Genomic DNA, 19,715 nt, shown 5'->3' on the forward strand with positions numbered 1-19,715 from the left:
TGTTCACCAGCAGTATTTGCAGCAGATCATTTTGCAGAAGGAGATCAATGGCAGGAAAGGCTTCCCTAATACAAATATATTGCAGAGGGTTTTTTCCAGATAGCCCCATATCCAGGAAGGAAGTGATCCTATAATTATAATGATGCAGAAGGGAGTTATTTGGCCCTCATATCTATGCTGGCTCTTAGGGGAACCATCACATGAAGCCCAACCCTTCTCCTTATTCCTAATGCCCTGCAACTTACTTTTTTCTCACCCGTGGCCATCAATCCCTCTGATTCTTTTTGCCATTAATCTACATGGAAGAGTAATTTACACCTCTTTGGTCTGTCAGAGGTAATTGAGATTGAGATGAAACACACAGTCACAAAGACTTCACACAGACAGCACCAGCGGTCAGAATCAACCTTACACTAGTGTGAACGTGGGACAGGTAAAGCCTGGTTCTTGCATATGGGACCTAGGAAGATCTCACTCCTCCTGACAAAAAATAGAAATAGAAATAAATATTAAAATTAAAAAATATATAAGGTTAACTTTATTCCAGGTTTTATGTGGCACACATTAATATCAGGCAAAAGTTATTATTGACTTAGCTGTTGAGTACCTATATAAATGATTCATAAATGGCTTGACAATGTTATTAATCATAGGGTGGTGAATCTATGCAATTCATTGCCACAGAAGGCTGTGGAGGCCAAGTCAATAGATATTTTAAAGGCAGAGATAGATTCTTGATTCGTACTGGTATATGGGGTTATGGGAGAAGGCAGGAGAATGGGAGAGAGGGAGAGATAGATCAGCCATGATTGAATGGCATAGACTTGATGGGCCGAATGGCCTAATTCTGCTCCTATCACTTATGCACATGAACTTAATGAAAAACCTTTTCAACTATGGGGAGATAACGGCTGCTATTTCTTCTCTGACCCCATTCCCCCAAAAAATACCTACAATTAAAATTATTAATAATTACACAGTTCTTAAGAAAAATACTTACTAAACTATAAAGTTATTCACGATAATGGTTGCTGTGAAATGGATTACTGTAAAACAAAATCTGCAGCCCATATCTGGTCTGGCCTGTGTGTGACCCCAGACTCTCCGTAGCATGATTGACACCCAACAGCTCCCTGGAATGTCACTCAGTTCTGAAGTAATGAGGGATGGGTCACGAATGTTGGCCCAGCCAGCAACTCCCCACATCCGGTGAATGAATGAAAAAACACTTATATCCATAAAGCCAGCAATGCATACAGGGAGTTTCATTGCACAGTCTGATCCCTATTCTCTGAGGGATGTGATTTGATATCTGCTCTTGTTCCAGAGTCCTGATTCTTCAACTAAATTGAAAGATATTACCCCCGCTGACAAATTCTTGCAGTGTGAGATATAGGGCTTGGGGCTTTCATCCCTTTCCGGTGAAACTCCAATACTCAGAGAGCTCTACTATAACTCATTCCATGACAGCGAGGCAGTAAAGGATCCTTCACCTGCACTGGGGAGTCCCAGGTCTTGGAGAAAAATTCTGTGCATGAGAAAGAGGCACCTCAGGGAGCTATAGCTCTCACTCCTCTGCTATGGTAGCAAGCATGAACTGGGACAGATCATGTTGCATAATTGGGGTTGCAATCCGTCTGCCATTTTTTGAGTTTCCAGATGGCACAAATATCACATTTTCAGTGAAAAGCACACAATTGCACTTCATTATATCTTTCTGTATGAATGCAAATATATTAGGTTGCTGGATGAGAGTCCTCCAGCTCACAGCAGCTAAAGTGCATGCAGTATCTTTCACTGAGAGAGGGACAGGGGATGAGCTGGTGAATGCGTGAGGTGGCGTATTCATTGCCTGGGAGGTGGTGGGGAGGGGGGGAGCAGAGAGGGCTGATGTGGGGCACAGGTGCATTGCAGTTAGAGAAACCAACTGGGATTCAAAACTACTGGTATGTAATGTGGTTTGTCATTTTCACACGAGGGAGAAATTTGTTATAAGAGCGAATCACCTTATTTTATGTGCTGCTAAATACTCCAACATGAACATTTTAAGCTTTCTCTGTGTTAGAGAAATTTGTTATTTAATGAAAGCAAATTACCATATAATGTGTGCTGTTAAATACTCCAATGTGTAATTTTTAAGGTTTCTCTGTATTACACATAAATGAATTTACATGACACTGCAGTAATTGAATAAATGGGCAGAATTTACTCAATCCGTTACAGTCTTCAAATTAGTTTGCCAAACATATCAGCAGTGCAATTTTATTGATTTGTACACAGTTCTGATAGCATTGTCTAATTTTATTGTGTCCATTTTTGGTCTGTGGAACAGGTTGCAACCTTGCATCACCTCCGGGCTGCGGGTCTGCGGAGCGGAGCGGGCGGCGCCGATTTCAACATCGGGAGCCTGGGAGCTCCAAACCGGTGATGTTAGTCTGTGTCCAAGATGGCTGTCAGAAGGGAGAGTGGACGCTGGCGCGCTTTAGCTGCCGCTGCTCTCCCTTCACATTGTGTTTTTGATTTTTTGTCTTTGGAGCGATTTCTGTCTTTAATTTGTGTACTGGTGATGTCCTTATTATTTATTTTACTCCGACTATACGTTTTTTCTCTCTTGTTAATCTCTGTAAGGTGTCCTTGAGACTTTGAAAGGCGCCCGCAAATAAAATGTATTATTATTATTATTATTGCATGTGACAATTAAGATCAGATGACAATCAAGCATTCATTTAATAAATTGACATTTCCAAAAAAGTTAACGTTCCTATTTTCCAATGTTGCATACACCTCAAGTAATTAAATTAGAATGTAATGTTTGAAATACCCCCCTCAATCCTTGTTGTAATCGATTTGTCAAATGACAATGGCATTTATCAAAACTATCAAACAGTGATTGGACGCTTCATTGGGGTTATAGAGAAAATAAAACTGCTGGAGGAACTCAGCGGGACGAGCAGCATCTGTGGAGGCATCCCCCATGTTTGTCTTGCTGAGTTTTTCCAGCAGTCTGGTTTCTGCTGCAGACTCCAGCATCTACACTCTTTTGTATCTCCTAGTTACAGAGAAAGTTCCGCTTAAGGTTTTGACTTGGATATACCCCAAGATTGAATCAAAAGCTCTTTAAAATTGAAGTGCAGGGGGGTCTTGAGGTCCAAATCCATCGCTCCCTGAAAATGGAAACAAAAGTAGCTAGAGTAGTTAAAAAAAATACAGCCTTTAGATTGTTTTCACTGGAGTGTCGGAGATTGAGGGGAGATCTGATAGAAGTATATAAAATTATGGGAGGCATAGATAGGGTAGACAGTCAGAAGTTTTGACAGGGTGGAAAAGTCAAAGACTAGTGAATATCATTTTAAGGTGAAAAGACAAAATGTTAAAGGAGATATGCAGGGCAAGTTTTTTTCACACAACGAGGGCAGTGGGTGCCTCAAATGCGATGCCAGGGGTGGTGGTGGTGGTGGTGGCACAAATGATTGTGGCATTTAAGGTGCTTTTGGATAATCACATGCATATGCAGGGGGTGGAAGATTATGGATCACAAGCAAGCAGATGAGATTAGATTAACGTCATCATGTTTGACACAGACATTGTGAGCTGAAGGGCCTGTTTCAGTGCTGTAGTAGGCCCCCCCCTCGGTCATGTCTGACCCTGGGTGATGCATCCTGGGCAATGTCATATGGAGGACAGGCTGTTGCCCATGCACGTCCCCCCTCTCCACGTCGCTGATCAATCCAAAGGAACCGCAGGGCCATTACAGTTTGGCACAAGCGCCGTCGCAGAAGCTGCCAAAGCGAGGTTGTAGACAATAGCGAACTGCCTTAGGGGCTCCAACAGGATTTGTTTTAGGTTTACTCCTGGGGCCTTTTCCATGACTGGATATGGCCACAAGGCAGTGGAGGTTTTAAATCAGAGTTTTCCCTCTCCTAGATGGACTGCCTTCCCAGGCTGACGAGCCCCATCTGCCCAATACTCGTGGGGGTGGGAGCGTCTACCTTCCCGTGCAGGTCTAAAGCACCTACCCACTGCCCACAGTGATGTACTGTTCTATATTCTATGTTTTAAAACTGAAATACAATGTTGGACAAGTTTATATTTTAAATTGATTTCAATTTGATGATTTCATCGTGTAGAACAAAGTTGTAATTGGGAGGGGAGAGATGGGTCAGGAAAAGAATGTTGGCTGTGGAAATAGCTGTGGATTACAAGAGGAGACAAGGGGCAAGGTTATTGAAGTGTGTTGATCTGCTTTGAAAGAATGAGCTAAGTAGATGGAGCAATGAGTCCAATTGTCAAGAGCAATGATTCAGGTAGTAAGAACAATATGCATTGGGACCTATGGAAAATATTTGCATATAGATCATTCAATATTAACTACACAAAAGAGGGTAATGGGATCATGGTTAAGGATGCCAAAATTCTATTCCAACAAGTGCTGCAGTTTAACAGATGATCTCAAGAGCAGTAACGGCCCAAAGGGCCAAACTGTCTTTATAATTGCCAACATTTAATGAAATGATATTAACTAAGCAAAAGAGGAAAAATAAAATATCATACAGGGCCTATTTATTCCTGAGATCTGACCAGTAAATTCTACAGGCAATGCTCCAAGCTATTCAAAAAATACATTAGAGCAGTGGGTTTTTGTTTCTAAAAAAATCTGCTCACATTATAAACCCAGACAGCCAACATTTCACACTGCCCTAAGGTTGGTTGCATTTCCTCCCAGTCCACCCTTAAAATCAAGTGACCGTAATAACATCTGCTTTGTCTGGGAATCCCTCAGGCTAAAGTTATCATAGTCATACAGGATGGAAACAGGCCCTTTAGTACAACCCCTCCGTGCTGACCCAGTTGCCCATCTGAGCTGATCCCATTTGTCTGCATTTCACCTACAGTAATTCCCTCTAATAATTTCCTATCCATGTAAATGTTCAAATGTCTTTTAAATGGTTTCATTGTATTTGCCTCAACCACTTCCTCGTGCAACTCATTCCATCAAAGTACCACCTTCTGTGGGAAATAGTTGCCTGCCAGTTTCCCAATATTTTTTTCCCCTCTCATCTGAAACCTGTGCCTTCTGGTTCTTGATTCCCCAATCTTGAGAAAAAGGCACACAATCTATGTCCCTCAAGACATTTTACACCTTTATAACATCACCCCTCAGTCCTCTATGTTCAAGGGAATAAAGTCCTAGCCTGCTTAAATTCTCCATATAAGCCAATTCTTTGAATTCTGACAACATCCTTATAAATCTTTTATTTATGCACTCTCTCCAGCCTAATGACATATTTCCAGTAGCACGTTGTCAAAAACTGTGCACAATACTCCAAGTGTGGCCTCACTAATGTATTGTACAACTGCAATATATCATCCTAACTGTTATACTCAATGACCTTCTTCACAGCCAAAAGCCTCTTCACTGTCCAGTCTACTTGAGACAACGCTTTCAGGAAACAATGTACTCCTGAGTCCCTCTGTACGATAACATTCCCCAGAATCTACTGTTCACTGTGAAGGACTTCACAAAAGGCTGCACCTCACACGTATCTGAATTAAACGGTATTTGCCATTCCTCGGCCCACTCACCCTGCTGATCAAGGTCCTCCTATAAATGCTGATCAACATCTCCACTCCCTGGTAGGACTAGCAAATCAGCCCACCAGCATATTGGTCTCCCTCCAGTTCCGGTACAACCCGTCCCTCTCTACAGGTCACTTCAGTCCCACAAGAGATCCCAAAGATCCAAAAACCTGAATCCCTGCTCCCCTCACCAAATTTTCAGCCAAGCATTCATCTGTCCTATCCTCCTACTCATACTAGCATGTGGCACCGGGTGTAACTCAGAGATTATTAACCTTAAGGTCCACCTTTTTAATATTTTGCCTAGCTTCCTATATTCACTCTTCAGAACCTCTTCCCATCCAAGTCATGTGTTTCAAAGTGCACGACTTCTGACTGCTCCCTCTCCCTCTCCCTCTTGAGAACTTTCCGTGAAGGCATCCTCGACCCCACACCACGGAGGCCACATACCATCCTGGATAGAAAAATAGTCCCCTTAACTATTGAGCCTCCTTTCACTAAAGCCCTGTCTGGCTTCACACTACTCCTCTGTGCCACAGAACCAGTCTTAGAAATTGTAGTCAGTGCCAACCATGGAATTGCCTGTTATGGTTCCAGTCAGTCATTGGGTAGGTCTTGAATTTGAGATCTTTTAGGATGACTTGATAGCAGATGGCCTTTAAGGACCTGACCCCGACATTGAATGGGCTCCAAAGACCTAAGCCTGACCTGGTCGACCTCGATGATTTGAACTCGACAGGATGAATCCTGAGGATTCAAGCTTGACATCAAATGTTCTCCGAGAATCAAGCCCAATATCAGGAAGACTCTGAGGCCTGCGGCTTCACATGATGTGACTATGAAGACTTGGTGTTTCAAGTTAAACTATGACCAAGAAACTCTCCCAGAGCCTCTACATCCTCAGAAGACTAAGGAAGTTTATCATGACTCCAATGACTCTTACCAACTTCTTACCTCAGAAAGCATGCTTTCAGGATGAATCACAGCTCGGTTTGGCAACAGCTCTGCCCCAAATGGTAAAAAAAAAAAAATCAGAGAGTTGTGTATGTAGCCATAACACAGACCAGCCTCCCCACTACTAACTCCAACTGTACTTCACTTTGCCTCGGGAAAGCAGCCAACATAAGCAAGGACACTTATCACCCCAGTCATTCCCTCTTCTCCCCTCTCCAATCACACAGAAAATACAAAAGTTTGAAAGCATGCATCACCAGATGCAGGAACAGCTATGGCCCCGCTCTTATCAGACTACTGAATGGTCCTCCCAAAATCTTCCAACCTACCTCAATGCAGACCTTGGACATTTTGTCTGCAACAAACGCTATTGTATTGTAACACTGTTAATTTTCTCTTTGCACTACTTGTACTTGTGCATGACCTCATGTATAATGTGTTTTGACAGGATAGCATGCAAACAAAGCTTTTCTATGCATCTCGGTACATGCAACAATGATGAATCAATACCAAACTGGGTGACAACATCATTGGATGTTCTGGCTGCCCTGGAAGTCACCAGCATCCCTGTACATTCACATGCCCAACATTCTCTCTGGTACACACCCCACATCCCCAACTTCCAACAGCCTCGGTGGCCAATAATAAAACTGGTGTTCTGTATCAATCTCACGTGGAGAAGACAACTTTTCCTTCAGTCAGAAAGTCATACACAATGCTGGTCATGGTAGGGGGAAAGAATGGTGCATAGTCAGGTCTGTAGGTAAAGTCTGCAACCTTAATTGCTACCTTGGGAACTCGATGCAGGCCTAAACACAATTAGTTAAATGCTGAACTTCAGCAGTAGTGAAGAGCTTTGTTCCGAGACCAGAGAAACAGAAAAAATGCCCAGAAATTCATCCCAGTTTGTAACTTCATCCCCAACTAAACAGAAGCAGCTGCACATTTTGCTCCACTTCCAAATTTCAATTCCATTTATGTCAACAGAACTGTATTTCAGGAGTATAGAGCACAGCAGGTACTATATAGTGTGTTTAGTGCTGCAGACCACTGTGAAGTTCTAAGTGAATTTCCAAAAGAGAAGTATGCATCCTGCCTGACCTTAATCATGATTCTAGTTTCACATCAACTTAGTTTAGTTTAGAAATACAGCGCGGAAACAGGCCCTTCAGCCAACCGAGTGCGCACCGACCAACGAACCCCGTACATTAGTACTATCCTACACACTAGGAACAATTTACAATTATTAACAAAGCCAATTAACCTACAAAACATCTTTGGAATGTGGGAGGAAACTGGAGCACCTGGGAAAAACCCACAAGGTCACATGGAGAACATGCAAACGCCTTACGGACAGCACCCATAGTCAGGATCGAACCCAGGTCTCTGGTGCTGTAAGGCAGCAACTCTACAGCTGCGTCACTGTGCCGCCCTAACTGTGCTGACTCTACTGCAAAGTGACTTGGCAAACTCTTTAGCAGCAGCAAACCAGCAAGAAGCGAACACACCACTACCTTCTCTGGGCACCCATGAATGGACAGTGAATACACCCCTTGCCAGCAACACTCACAAGATGTCAATGATTTCTTTGTGAAATGTTGTGCATCACCAAATAGACAGCATCTGCTGAGTGTTGATTAAATGCGTTATTTTTGTAACCAACAAGTTACTTTTCATCATTCTGAAAGTGGCTTTGCGTTGGCATTCAATGACCTCATCCAGTGGAATGCATTGATGGTTTTTGAGTCATAGAGTGACTTTAAAGGGAATGCAGTGAAAACAAATCAATGGGACGGTTGTCAAATTTAGACTTTATCAGAAGTATTTATGGTACAGATTTTTCCATTATTGAAATTGTTACTAACTGCTGTTGAGGGAAGCAGGCAGATGGAATGGAACTCATTGTAGACATTACAAAAAAGTCACTTGCACCAATTCTGTCAATATTTAATGACAACCATGCTACAAAGGAAGCATGAAACTACATTATTGAGTAGAATGACGTTTGAGAGGATCTTTTCACACTATTCTACTTAGCCAGCCCAAACAACCTTAACTCCTTTGCAAGAATGTTCTTGGTTCTGGTTCTTGGTCCTCCAAAATATTCCAAATGGAATTTAAACTGGAGGTTGCCAAGACTCAAGAGCCGGAGTTAAGGAAGAGATTGAGCAAGCGAGGACCTTAATCCTCAGAGGACAGGAGGATGAGGGGTGATCTTATAGAGGTGTATAAGATCATGAGAGGAATAGACAGGGTAAATGCACAGTCTTTTACCCAGAGTAGGGCATCAAGAACCAGAGGATTCAGGATTAAGGTGAGGGAAGGAAAAGATTTAATAGGAACCTGAAAGGTAAACTTTTTTTACACAAATGTGGCAGGTATATGGAACGAGCTGCCGGAGGAGGCAGTTGAGGCAGGTATTATCACATTGTTTAAAAAATATTTGGACAGGTACATGGATAGGATGGCTTTAGAGAGATATGGGGCAATCGCAGGCAGGTGGGACTAGTGTAGATGGGGGGGGGGGGGAGATGTTAGTTGGATCCGTGTACCTAGTTCCACACTAAATGACTGTGTGAAACAATTACACAGCTGTGTTCAACCCCACACAGAGGAAGCTGATAAAAACAGACCACAAACTTCAATGCCTACCCACAACGAGGTGCAGGAATACTTCAAGCACAATCAGCCTTGGGAACTCACAGGTTGCATATTCAGAATCCAGTGGCATAAAATTATTGTACACAATTAAAGAAAGACAGAATTTTAGATGAAAACCATTTAAAAATGCCTCACTATTCAACACTTAGCGAAAATGATGTAAAACTGTGAAAACATAATCCTTTTCAATGTTAAATGCCGTGTTAAAAGATAGTATTACTTTACTTAAACAACAATTCAAACCTGTGGAACCAGAAACCTGAATGCTTTAGACAAGTTTATACATGGACTATTAGAAGGACTTAAATACATTGCGGTAGTCAAGGGACACAAGTCCTCACTGAATGGCTGATGCAGAATAACAGGAGATGACAAGTCTATAACTGACCAATGTACCATCTCCACACACCCCTGAACTTTTATTTTGTAAGGACCATGATATGTGCAAGGTTATCACACAAAGCAACATCTGCTTTATTTGTACGTAACTTTCTGAATGGCAAATGACCTAAAGAAAAAGCCCTGTATGATACGGTAGAAATAAAACAACATCAACTTGTTTCTTCAGTTCTTTCCTTATTAAACATGGTTTGCCCCTTGTTTTTGTGGATGGAGTCTTCATCCCTGTCTCTCCCCTGTATCCTGTAGTTCTGCTTGTTCTGCCTTCCCCAGGCGGAACAATGGTAGAGTTCACTTGGTCCTCACCTTTCACCCCAACAGTCGCCTCATCCAACACATCATCTACCGACATTTCCGCCACCTTCAAGGTGATACCACCACCAGTTACATCTTCCCGTCTCCACCTTTCCATAGAGCCAAGGCCTACTGGATCTACCAATTGCTTACCATTTAAATTCCCATACCAACCTTTCTGTCCATGGCCTCCTCCATTGTCGGAATGACACTGTTGTGCATGCACACTGGAGAAATAGCACCTTATAATCTGCCTGGGTAGATTACAACCCAGCATTATGAACAATGAATTCTCCAGCTTCAAATAATAACTGCCCTACTCTATCTTTCCAGTAACCCCCACTGATGTGCATCCATTTCTCCCACCATCTTCCACCCACAAGTCATTTTGTTCCTTTCTCCTCCTTCATACACTCATCTCCCGTCCCCAGGTCCCCTACTTCTCTTTTATCCCCCCTCGTACCCCTCTCGCCTGTCCCCTTCCACCCACATTCCTCCCTCTGGAGTTACATTTCACTGCTCCTCACCTTACCATATAGGACACCCTTTTATCTCCTTTTCACCTCTAGGCATTGTCACTTACTCCACCCGTCTACCAATCAAAACCCACTCAAATGTAGCCACCTATCACTTGCCAGGCTTTATCCTGCCCTGGGGGGGGGAATGGGAGCCAGTAAACCCCACAACAGAAGGGGGAGGAGTCAGAGTCATGGTGATACAGTGCGGATACAGGCCCTTCGACCCAACTTGCCCACGCCGGCTAACAATGTCCCAGCTACACTAGCTCCACTTGCCTGTGCTTGATCCATATCCCTCCAAACCTGTCCTATCCATGTACCTGTCTAACCATTTCTTAAATGATGGGATCGTCCCAGCCTCAACTACTTCCTCTGGCAGCTTGTTCCATGCACCCACCACCCTTTGTGTGAAAAAGTTACCCCTCGGATTCCTATTACATTTTTTCCCCTTCACCTTGAACCTATGTCCTCTGGTCCTCGATTCCCCTACTCTGGGCAAGAGACTCTGTGCATCTACCCAATCTATTCCTTTCATGATTTTGTACACATCTATAAGATTGCCCCTCAACCTCCTGCGCTTCATGGAATAGAGACCCAGCCAATTCAACCTCTCCCTATAGCTCACACCCTCTAGTCCTGGCAACATCCCCGTAAATCTTTTCTGAACTCTTTCAAGCTTGACAATATCTTTCCTATAACATGGTGGCCAGAACTGAACACAATATTCTAAATGCGGTCTCACCAACGTCTTATACAACTGCATCATGACCTCCCAAATTCTATACTCAATGCTCTGAAGGTCAAAGTGCCAAAAGCCTTTTTGACCACCTTAGATGTACGGTTTGATAGCCACAGGGAAAAGGGATCTCCTGTGGCGTTCTAAGCTGCATCTTAGTCGAAACCAGTCTGTTGCTGAAGGTGCTCCTCAGGTTGACTAGGGTGTCATGGAGGGGGTGAGCTGTATTGTCAAACTCCGCAGTTTGAGGCGCATCCTCCCCTCCAAGACCATCTCCAGTGAATCCAACTCCACCTCCAGGATGGAGCCAACCAGCCAGCCAGTCTGTATACATATCAAGGTACATTCTTATCACTTTTTGTGCAATGGGTCTTTTTATGTTCTTGGTGGAAGTTCTGTGTGATCAAAAACTTCCCAAATTAATGAAGTCCTGGTGGATGGCTGCAACTAGTCATGATGGGCATTTGTAGCTATAATTGCTGGCTATTTTCACTTTCAAATGCAGTGTCCTCTCTCACTTGCAGCATTTCCCCGTGGCACATTGCCAGCTGAAAGCTGCGACAGAAGCCACTGATCTGTTGGAATGCAGTGCTGGGCTTCTATGGGAGGTCAGAATCCCTCCATTATGATTCCTTGAAGCCAGTTAAAGTAACAGTGGAAGCATTCAGGCAAAACTCTGCTATTATGCTTAGGGCCTCCACCGGTACAGACTCATTTGGTAATCAGTGACACACAATTTATATGGAAACCAGATGCGCATACAGCTGTTAAAACTCACTTCACATTACCTAAACTACCTCGCAGTATCACATGCGGCAAGGCAATGCATAATGTTGCTCCACTTAGCTCTGGATTCTCATACAATCTATGAAAACCACTTTATCCTTACCAGTATGAAGTACCAAATCTAATGCTTCTATCTATGAATGAATGTATCTTTCATGATTTTTGATACCCAGCCTCATCGAAAATATGTTTCTTTGGTGTAGAGTCATGGAGTCATAAAGCAAGGAGACAGGCCCTCTGGCTCAAATCCATGCCGACCAAGATGCTGAGCTGGTCCCATTTGCTTACATCCTTTTAAACCTTTCCTAGCCACGTACCTGTCTAAATGATGACTTTTAAATGTTGTATATGTACCCATCTCTAGTACTGCCTCGGCCAACTCATTCCATATATCCACCACACTTTGTGGTCTTAGGAAACGTACCCTGGGAAAAGGCTGTGACCATTCAGCTTATTAATGCCCCTCGTGATTTTATAAATATCTACAGGGCCACACCTCAGCCAACCACCCTCCAGGGAAAACACACCCAGCCTTTGCAAACTCTCCTTATAAATCAAACCATCTAGTACCAGCAAGATAATTGCAAATCTTTCCAGGTTGAAAACATTTTTGAGCTTATTAGTAATCGCAGATCTTGTTAATCTATCATTCTTCCGCTATTGACGTTTAGACAATAGGCAATAGACAATAGGTGCAGGACCAGCCCTTCGAGCCAGCACCGCCATTCAATAAGATCATGGCTGATCATCCACAATCAGTACCCCTATTCCTGCTTCTCGCCATATTCCCCGACTCCGCTATCTTTAAGAGTTCTATCTAACTCTCTCTTGAAATCATCCAGAGAATTGGCCTCCACTGCCTTCTGAGGCAGAGAATTCCACAGATTCCAAACTCTCTGGGTGAAAAAGTTTTTCCTCATCTCCGTTCTAACTGGCCTACTTCTTATTCTTAAACTGTGGTTAGACATTCATTTGAAGCACCGCACTGTCCCCAGCACGATTATTAACATTTCAAATACTCACACTGTTTAAACGTCGTGTTAACTACTTATAACATTTGAAACTGTCCTCGTTAATAGCAGCGTATCATTACTTTTTATCACTTTCACACTGCCGGCAACAAGATAAATTCTTGTAAATTGCATATTGAAGTACAGTTTCAGTAGCAGTTTGCTAAGTTTAGATATAAACACTAGCTTCACTCCAGTTTGGCAGAATAATGGTTACTTTCCAGATGTAATAACAAGGAACTACAGATGTTGGTTTACCAAAGATAGACACAAAATCCTGGAGTAACTCAGTGGGTCAGGTTGCATCAAATGGGTGCCATCCCGAAATGTCACCTATCCATGTTCTCCAGAGATGCTGCCTGACCCACTGAGTCATTAGAGCATTTTGTATCTTTCTGTCATTATTTTCCAGAGTTCACCTTATCTCAAATCAAAATGAGAAAATAAAAGGATAGATAAACTTATTATCATTTTGATTGTCTCAAATTTAATGGGGAAACAATTCATTTTTTTGATGTTACTAACAGAATAACAACAATAGAAGATTTGATCTGCTGAAAACTGCTAATGATCTCAGGTAAAGCACCTGCCCCACTTTCCCGAGTTACTCATGAACTCTCCCGAGTTTTCCCCTTGATTCTACCTCGGGGAATGTCGGAGAATGTCGGTAGCGAGCTCGTAGGAGGCCGTAGGAGTCCGTAGATGTTTCGTAGCGGCTTGTAATGCCAGCCGTAGGAACTCGGGGCATCAGGTAAGTCGGGACATTTTTTCAACATGTTGAAAAATGTCCACGAGTAAAAAAAATAGCCCCGAGTACCTACGACTGGCTATTACCGTAATTCTCCAAGCTCAAATCAAGGGGAAAACTCGGGAGAGTTCGTGAGTAACTCGGAAAAGTGGGACGGGAAATAAGTAAGAGATAGGGAAATTGTAAATAACTACATCAGCCACTATAAATAAGATAAGAAATGGCAATTTAGTGTCTGAAGAAAGTCAACCACAACTTACCTGCAGATTGCTCCTTGGCCTGGAATTGTATCACATTTGCCATCATTGAGACAGAAGTCTGTGTCTATATCACAAATACTTTGACAGGGCAGGCCATCCACACTCAAATACCCAGTATCGCAGACACATTCAGCCTCGCCTGATTGGTGGTTTACCAGGCATTCAGAATATTCATTACAGGCTTGAAACTTGCACGGGTCTGCACCATTACCTGAAATTACATGGCATAGGATTGCATTAGCCACAATTTGTTCATAGTGAACAATGGAACCATTTGAACATACACATGGGATCAACTCAATATGCAGCAGACACAATGGATAACAGTGGGATACATAATCATTCTGCAAGGAACTAATTGGAAAAAGGTGCATGAAAGACATGCACCAGGGGCGCAGAACGATTTGCAGCCCTGCCAGCAGTCTGTTTGTTTTTTCGTCTTTTTTTTATTTTGGTGCATTCTATAAGTTTGTGCAAATGTTCTCCGGTTTGTTTTATGTGGGGGGAATGGGTCGGGGGAAACTTTTTTTTCAGTTTCGCACCATGCCGGAGACGCGATGTTTCCGGGTCGCGTCTCCAATCGCTCTGCGGCCTATCGTCGATGGAGCTTGAGGCCTCCTCGGACTGAGTTTGGGCCCCACCGCGGGGCGTGGACTTAATATCGGAGCCGATCCCTTGCCTGGGATCGCTCCAACCGCAGCCTGCGGACGTACCATCAAGAGCACCCAGTCGGGAGAGGCTAATGATCGATCGCCCGGTGCAGGGAGCTGACATCCCCCCGATGCAGGAGCTGGATCGGCCCGACGAGGAGGGCCCAAAACGCCTCCGGTTGCGGGAGTCAAGATCGTCCCGTCAACAGAGGGCTCGAGGCCCCCGATCGCGGGAGAGCAAAGGGAAGATATTACAGCAGTGCTTTGGCAGGATAGATTAGAGGGCTCGTCTAGGGAGGCTATTTGGGTGGAACTGAGAAATGGGAAAGGGGTAGCAACACTTATAGGGGTGTATTATAGACCGCCAAATGGGGAGCGAGAATTGGAAGAGCAAATATGTAAGGAGATTGCAGATATTAGTAGTAAGCACAAGGTAGTGATTGTGGGAGATTTCAATTTTCCACACATAGACTGGGAAACACATTCTGTAAATGGGCTGGATGGGTTGGAGTTTGTAAAATGTGTGCAGGATAGTTTTTTGCAACAATACATAGAAGTACCTACTAGAGAAGGGGCGGTACTGGACCTCCTGTTAGGAAATGAGATGGGTCAGGTGGCAGAGGTATGCGTTGGGGAACAGTTCGGGTCCAGTGATCACAATACCATTAGTTTCAATATAATTATGGAGAGGGACAAAACTGGACCTAGGGTTGAGATTTTTGATTGGAGAAAGGCTAACTTTGAGGAGATGTGAAAGGATTTAAAAGGAGTAAATTGGGACAGTTTGTTTTATGGGAAAGATGTGGAAGAGAAATGGAGTACATTTAAAGGTGACATTTTAAGAGTACAGAATCTTTATGTCCCTGTTCGGTTGAAAGGAAATCGTAAAAATTGTAAAGAGCCATGGTTTTCAAGGAAAATTGGACACTTGGTTCGGAAAAAGAGGGATATCTACAATAGTTATAGGCAGCATGGAGTAAATGAGGTGCTTGAGGAGTATAAAGAATGTAAAAAGAATCTTAGGAAAGAAATTAGAAAAGCTAAAAGAAGATATGAGGTTGCTTTGGCAAGTAAGGTAAAAGTAAATCCGAAGGGTTTCTACCGCTATATTAATAGCAAAAGGATAACGAGGGATAAAATTGGTCCATTAGAGAGTCAGAGTGGCCAACTATCTGCAGAGCCAAAAGAGATGGGGGAGATATTGAACAGTTTCTTTTCTTCGGTATTCACCAAGGAGAAGGATATTGAATTATGTGAGGTAAGGGAAACAAGTAGAGTAGCTATGGAAACTATGAGGATCAAAGAAGAGGAAGTACTGACACTTTTGAGAAATATAAAAGTGGATAAGTCTCCAGGTCCGGACAGGATATTCCCTAGGACATTGAGGGAAGTTAGTGTAGAAATAGCAGGGGCTATGGCAGAAATATTTCAAATGTCATTAGAAACGGGAATAGTGCCGGAGGATTGGCGTACTGCGCATGTTGTTCCATTGTTTAAAAAGGGGTCTAAGAGTAAACCTAGCAATTATAGACCTGTTAGTTTGACGTCAGTGGTGGGCAAATTAATGGAAAGAATACTTAGAGATAATATATATAAGCATCTGGATAAACAGGGTCTGATTAGGAACAGTCAACATGGATTTGTGCCTGGAAGGTCATGTTTAACTAATCTTCTTGAATTTTTTGAAGATGTTACTCGGGAAATTGATGAGGGTAAAGCAGTGGATGTTGTGTATATGGACTTCAGTAAGGCCTTTGACAAGGTTCCTCATGGAAGGTTGGTTAAGAAGGTTCAATGGTTGGGTATTAATGGTGGAGTAGCAAGATGGATTCAACAGTGGCTGAATGGGAGATGCCAGAGAGTAATGGTGGATGGTTGTTTGTCAGGTTGGAGGCCAGTGACGAGTGGGGTGCCACAGGGATCTGTGTTGGGTCCACTGTTGTTTGTCATGTACATCAATGATCTGGACGATGGTGTGGTAAATTGGATTAGTAAGTATGCAGATGATACTAAGATAGGTGGGGTTGCGGGTAATGAAGTAGAGTTTCAAAGTCTACAGAGAGATTTATGCCAGTTGGAAGTGTGGGCTGAAAGATGGCAGATGGAGTTTAATGCTGATAAGTGTGAGGTGCTACATCTTGGCAGGACAAATCAAAATAGGACGTACATGGTAAATGGTAGGGAATTGAAGAATGTAGGTGAACAGAGGGATCTGGGAATAACTGTGCACAGTTCCATGAAAGTGGAATCTCATGTAGATAGGGTGGTAAAGAAAGTTTTTGGTGTGCTGGCCTTTATAAATCAGAGCATTGAGTATAGAAGTTGGGATATAATGTTAAAATTGTACAAGGCATTGGTGAGGCCAATTCTGGAGTATGGTGTACAATTTTGGTCGCCTAATTATAGGAAGGATGTCAACAAAATAGAGAGAGTACAGAGGAGATTTACTAGAATGTTGCCTGGGTTTCAGCAACTAAGTTACAGAGAAAGGTTGAACAAGTTAGGGCTTTATTCTTTGGAGCGCAGAAGGTTAAGGGGGGACTTGATAGAGGTTTTTAAAATGATGAGCGGGATAGACAGAGTTGACGTGGAAAAGCTTTTCCCACTGAGAGTAGGGAAGATTCAAACAAGGGGACATGACTTGAGAATTAAGGGACTGAAGTTTAGGGGTAACATGAGGGGGAACTTCTTTACTCAGAGAGTGGTAGCTGTGTGGAATGAGCTTCCAGTGAAGGTGGTGGAGGCAGGTTCGTTTTTATCATTTAAAAATAAATTGGATAGTTATATGGATGGGAAAGGAATGGAGGGTTATGGTCTGAGCGCAGGTATATGGGACTAGGGGAGATTATGTGTTCGGCACGGACTAGAAGGGTCGAGATGGCCTGTTTCCGTGCTGTAATTGTTATATGGTTATATGGTTATAAGAGATTAAACTTTTTTTCGCCTTCCATCACAATGAGGAATGTGGAGGGTCACTGTGGTGGATGTTTATGTTAAAATGTGTTTTGTGTGTTCTGTTTCTTTTTATTATTATGACTGACTTTCATATGAAATTCCTCATATGTTGCAAAACATACTTGGCTAATAAAGTATTATTGTGATTTTGATTGTGAATAAACACAATTTCCAGCTGTTTTGTGGTGTACATTCTGCTTACACCAGAGTTTTGAGCTGGCACCAATTAAACTTTATCAGAAGACGATAAAACTGATTTCTGATATCATGATAAAGCTTTTAGAGCATTATGATCTACACCATCTACACACATGACTGCACCCCCGCCCACCACAGCAACACCATTGTCAAATTTGCGGATGACACTACGGTGGTGGGACTCATCTCCGGGGGGGACGAGTACGCCTACCGGGATGAGGTGGAGCAGCTGACAGTGTGGTGTGGAGAAAATAACCTGCTCCTCAACACCTTAAAGACAAAGGAAATAATAATAGACTTCAGAAAGAATAAAACGGACATGGTACCATTAATTATCAGAGGGGACTGTGTGGAGAGGGTGGCGGATTTCCGCTTCCTGGGAATCCATATTGAGGAGGACCTGACGTGGAGCGTGAACACCTCTGCGCTGCTGAAAAAGGTCCAGCAGAGACTGCACTTCCTGAGGGTGCTCAGGAAGAATAACATCACTCAGAGACTGCTGCTGTCCTTTTATCGGTGCTCCATTGAGAGCATCCTAATATACTGTGTATGCGTATGGTACACCAGCTGCACAGCGGCTCAGAGGAAAGCACTCCAGAGGGCCATTGACAACGCCCAGAGGATTGTCGGCTGCCCTCTCCTTACCTTGGAGGACTTACACAGTTTCCGCTGCATCAAAAAATCCCAGAGTATTATAAAGGACATTTCCCACCCCGGACACTCCCTGTTTGAACTGTTACCGTCAGGCAGACGGTACAGATCTACAAGGACAAGGACAAACAGACTAAAAAACAGTTTTTACCCCACTGCTATAAAGGCACTAAATGTAGCCGCCAAGGAACGCAGGGGCGATACATACTAAGAGACTGTGAAATCGACAGAAGGATGTAGGGCTGGGTGTTTATGCGTGCTATTTTTATGATATTTATTTTAGTTGTTTATCTTTTTTAAATATTTTACCTTGTATGTATCGTTAGCTTTTAGAAATGTTTGAATGGTGCACTGACTGGCTGACATTTTACAATTTTGTTGTACATGGTTCATGTTACAATGACAATAAAGAAACTATTCTATTCTATTCTATTCTATATGAGCGCTATTTGGAAAAGAGGCATTGAAATAAGGCATGGGTTTTGGACATACATTTGTCTACCTGAATTACTTTCAGGCAAGGAGTTGGCAAAGAGATAAAATGGCAGGTTTAACTCCTTGGAGAGGAGAAGTTGGTGATTCCACAAACAATCCCCCATTCCCAATCGGAAGAAGGGTCTCGACCCGAAACGTCACCCATTCCTTCTCTCCAGAGATGCTGCCTGTCCCGATGAGTTGATGAGTTACTCCAGCGTTTTATGGGGGGACCACACAAACAAATGTTGATGAATGCTATTTGGACTCTTGCATACAATGTAAATATTATTATCCGGCCCAACTCCCAGCAGCTACATTGAGCATGTATCGAGCAGACATCATCAACTTTAAGTGTGTTTGGAACCTAATCTGAAACCATTCTTTATTATCTTAATGCTGAATGTGAAGATGGTTGTGCATAAGTTGATACAATGCTGGCTCGGTTAGGCAAGTACATTTTGGAAATGCCTTGGTGATCATGAGTTTAGAATAATCTCTAGGAATCTAATGGATGCAAGAGATTGCAGATGCTGAAATTTGGAGCAACAATCAGCTGGAAGAACTGAGCACGTCAGGCAACATCGAGGAAGAAAATGGGGCAGTCAACGTTTTAGATCAAGATTCAGTCCAGATGAAGGGCCCTGACCTTTAATGTTGACTGTCAATTTCCCTTCATATATGCTGCCTGAACCACTGAGTTCCTCCAGCAGAATGCTTGTTGCTCCAGGATTCTGAGATCATTATCAGGGCCTATCATAGCTCATCCATGTTTTAAGTAGACAAATGGACTCTCAAAAATATACATTGAATGAACAAACATAGTACAGTAGGAATGGCCTAC

General features: G+C 42.9%; 1 protein-coding gene across 1 annotated transcript in view; it reads right to left on the reverse strand.

Moving 5' to 3' along the window:
- The window catches only part of impg2 (interphotoreceptor matrix proteoglycan 2), a 70,612-nt gene that overhangs the window by 11,143 nt on the left and 39,754 nt on the right, over nt 1-19,715 (reverse strand). Inside the window, exon 16 of the mRNA XM_033033500.1 lies at nt 13,944-14,154. Within this exon, the coding sequence (XP_032889391.1) occupies nt 13,944-14,154 (211 nt within the window). The remainder of the gene's footprint in view (nt 1-13,943; nt 14,155-19,715) is intronic.

Source organism: Amblyraja radiata, chromosome 14 (assembly GCF_010909765.2).
Source record: "Amblyraja radiata isolate CabotCenter1 chromosome 14, sAmbRad1.1.pri, whole genome shotgun sequence".
Lineage (NCBI taxonomy): Eukaryota > Metazoa > Chordata > Chondrichthyes > Rajiformes > Rajidae > Amblyraja > Amblyraja radiata.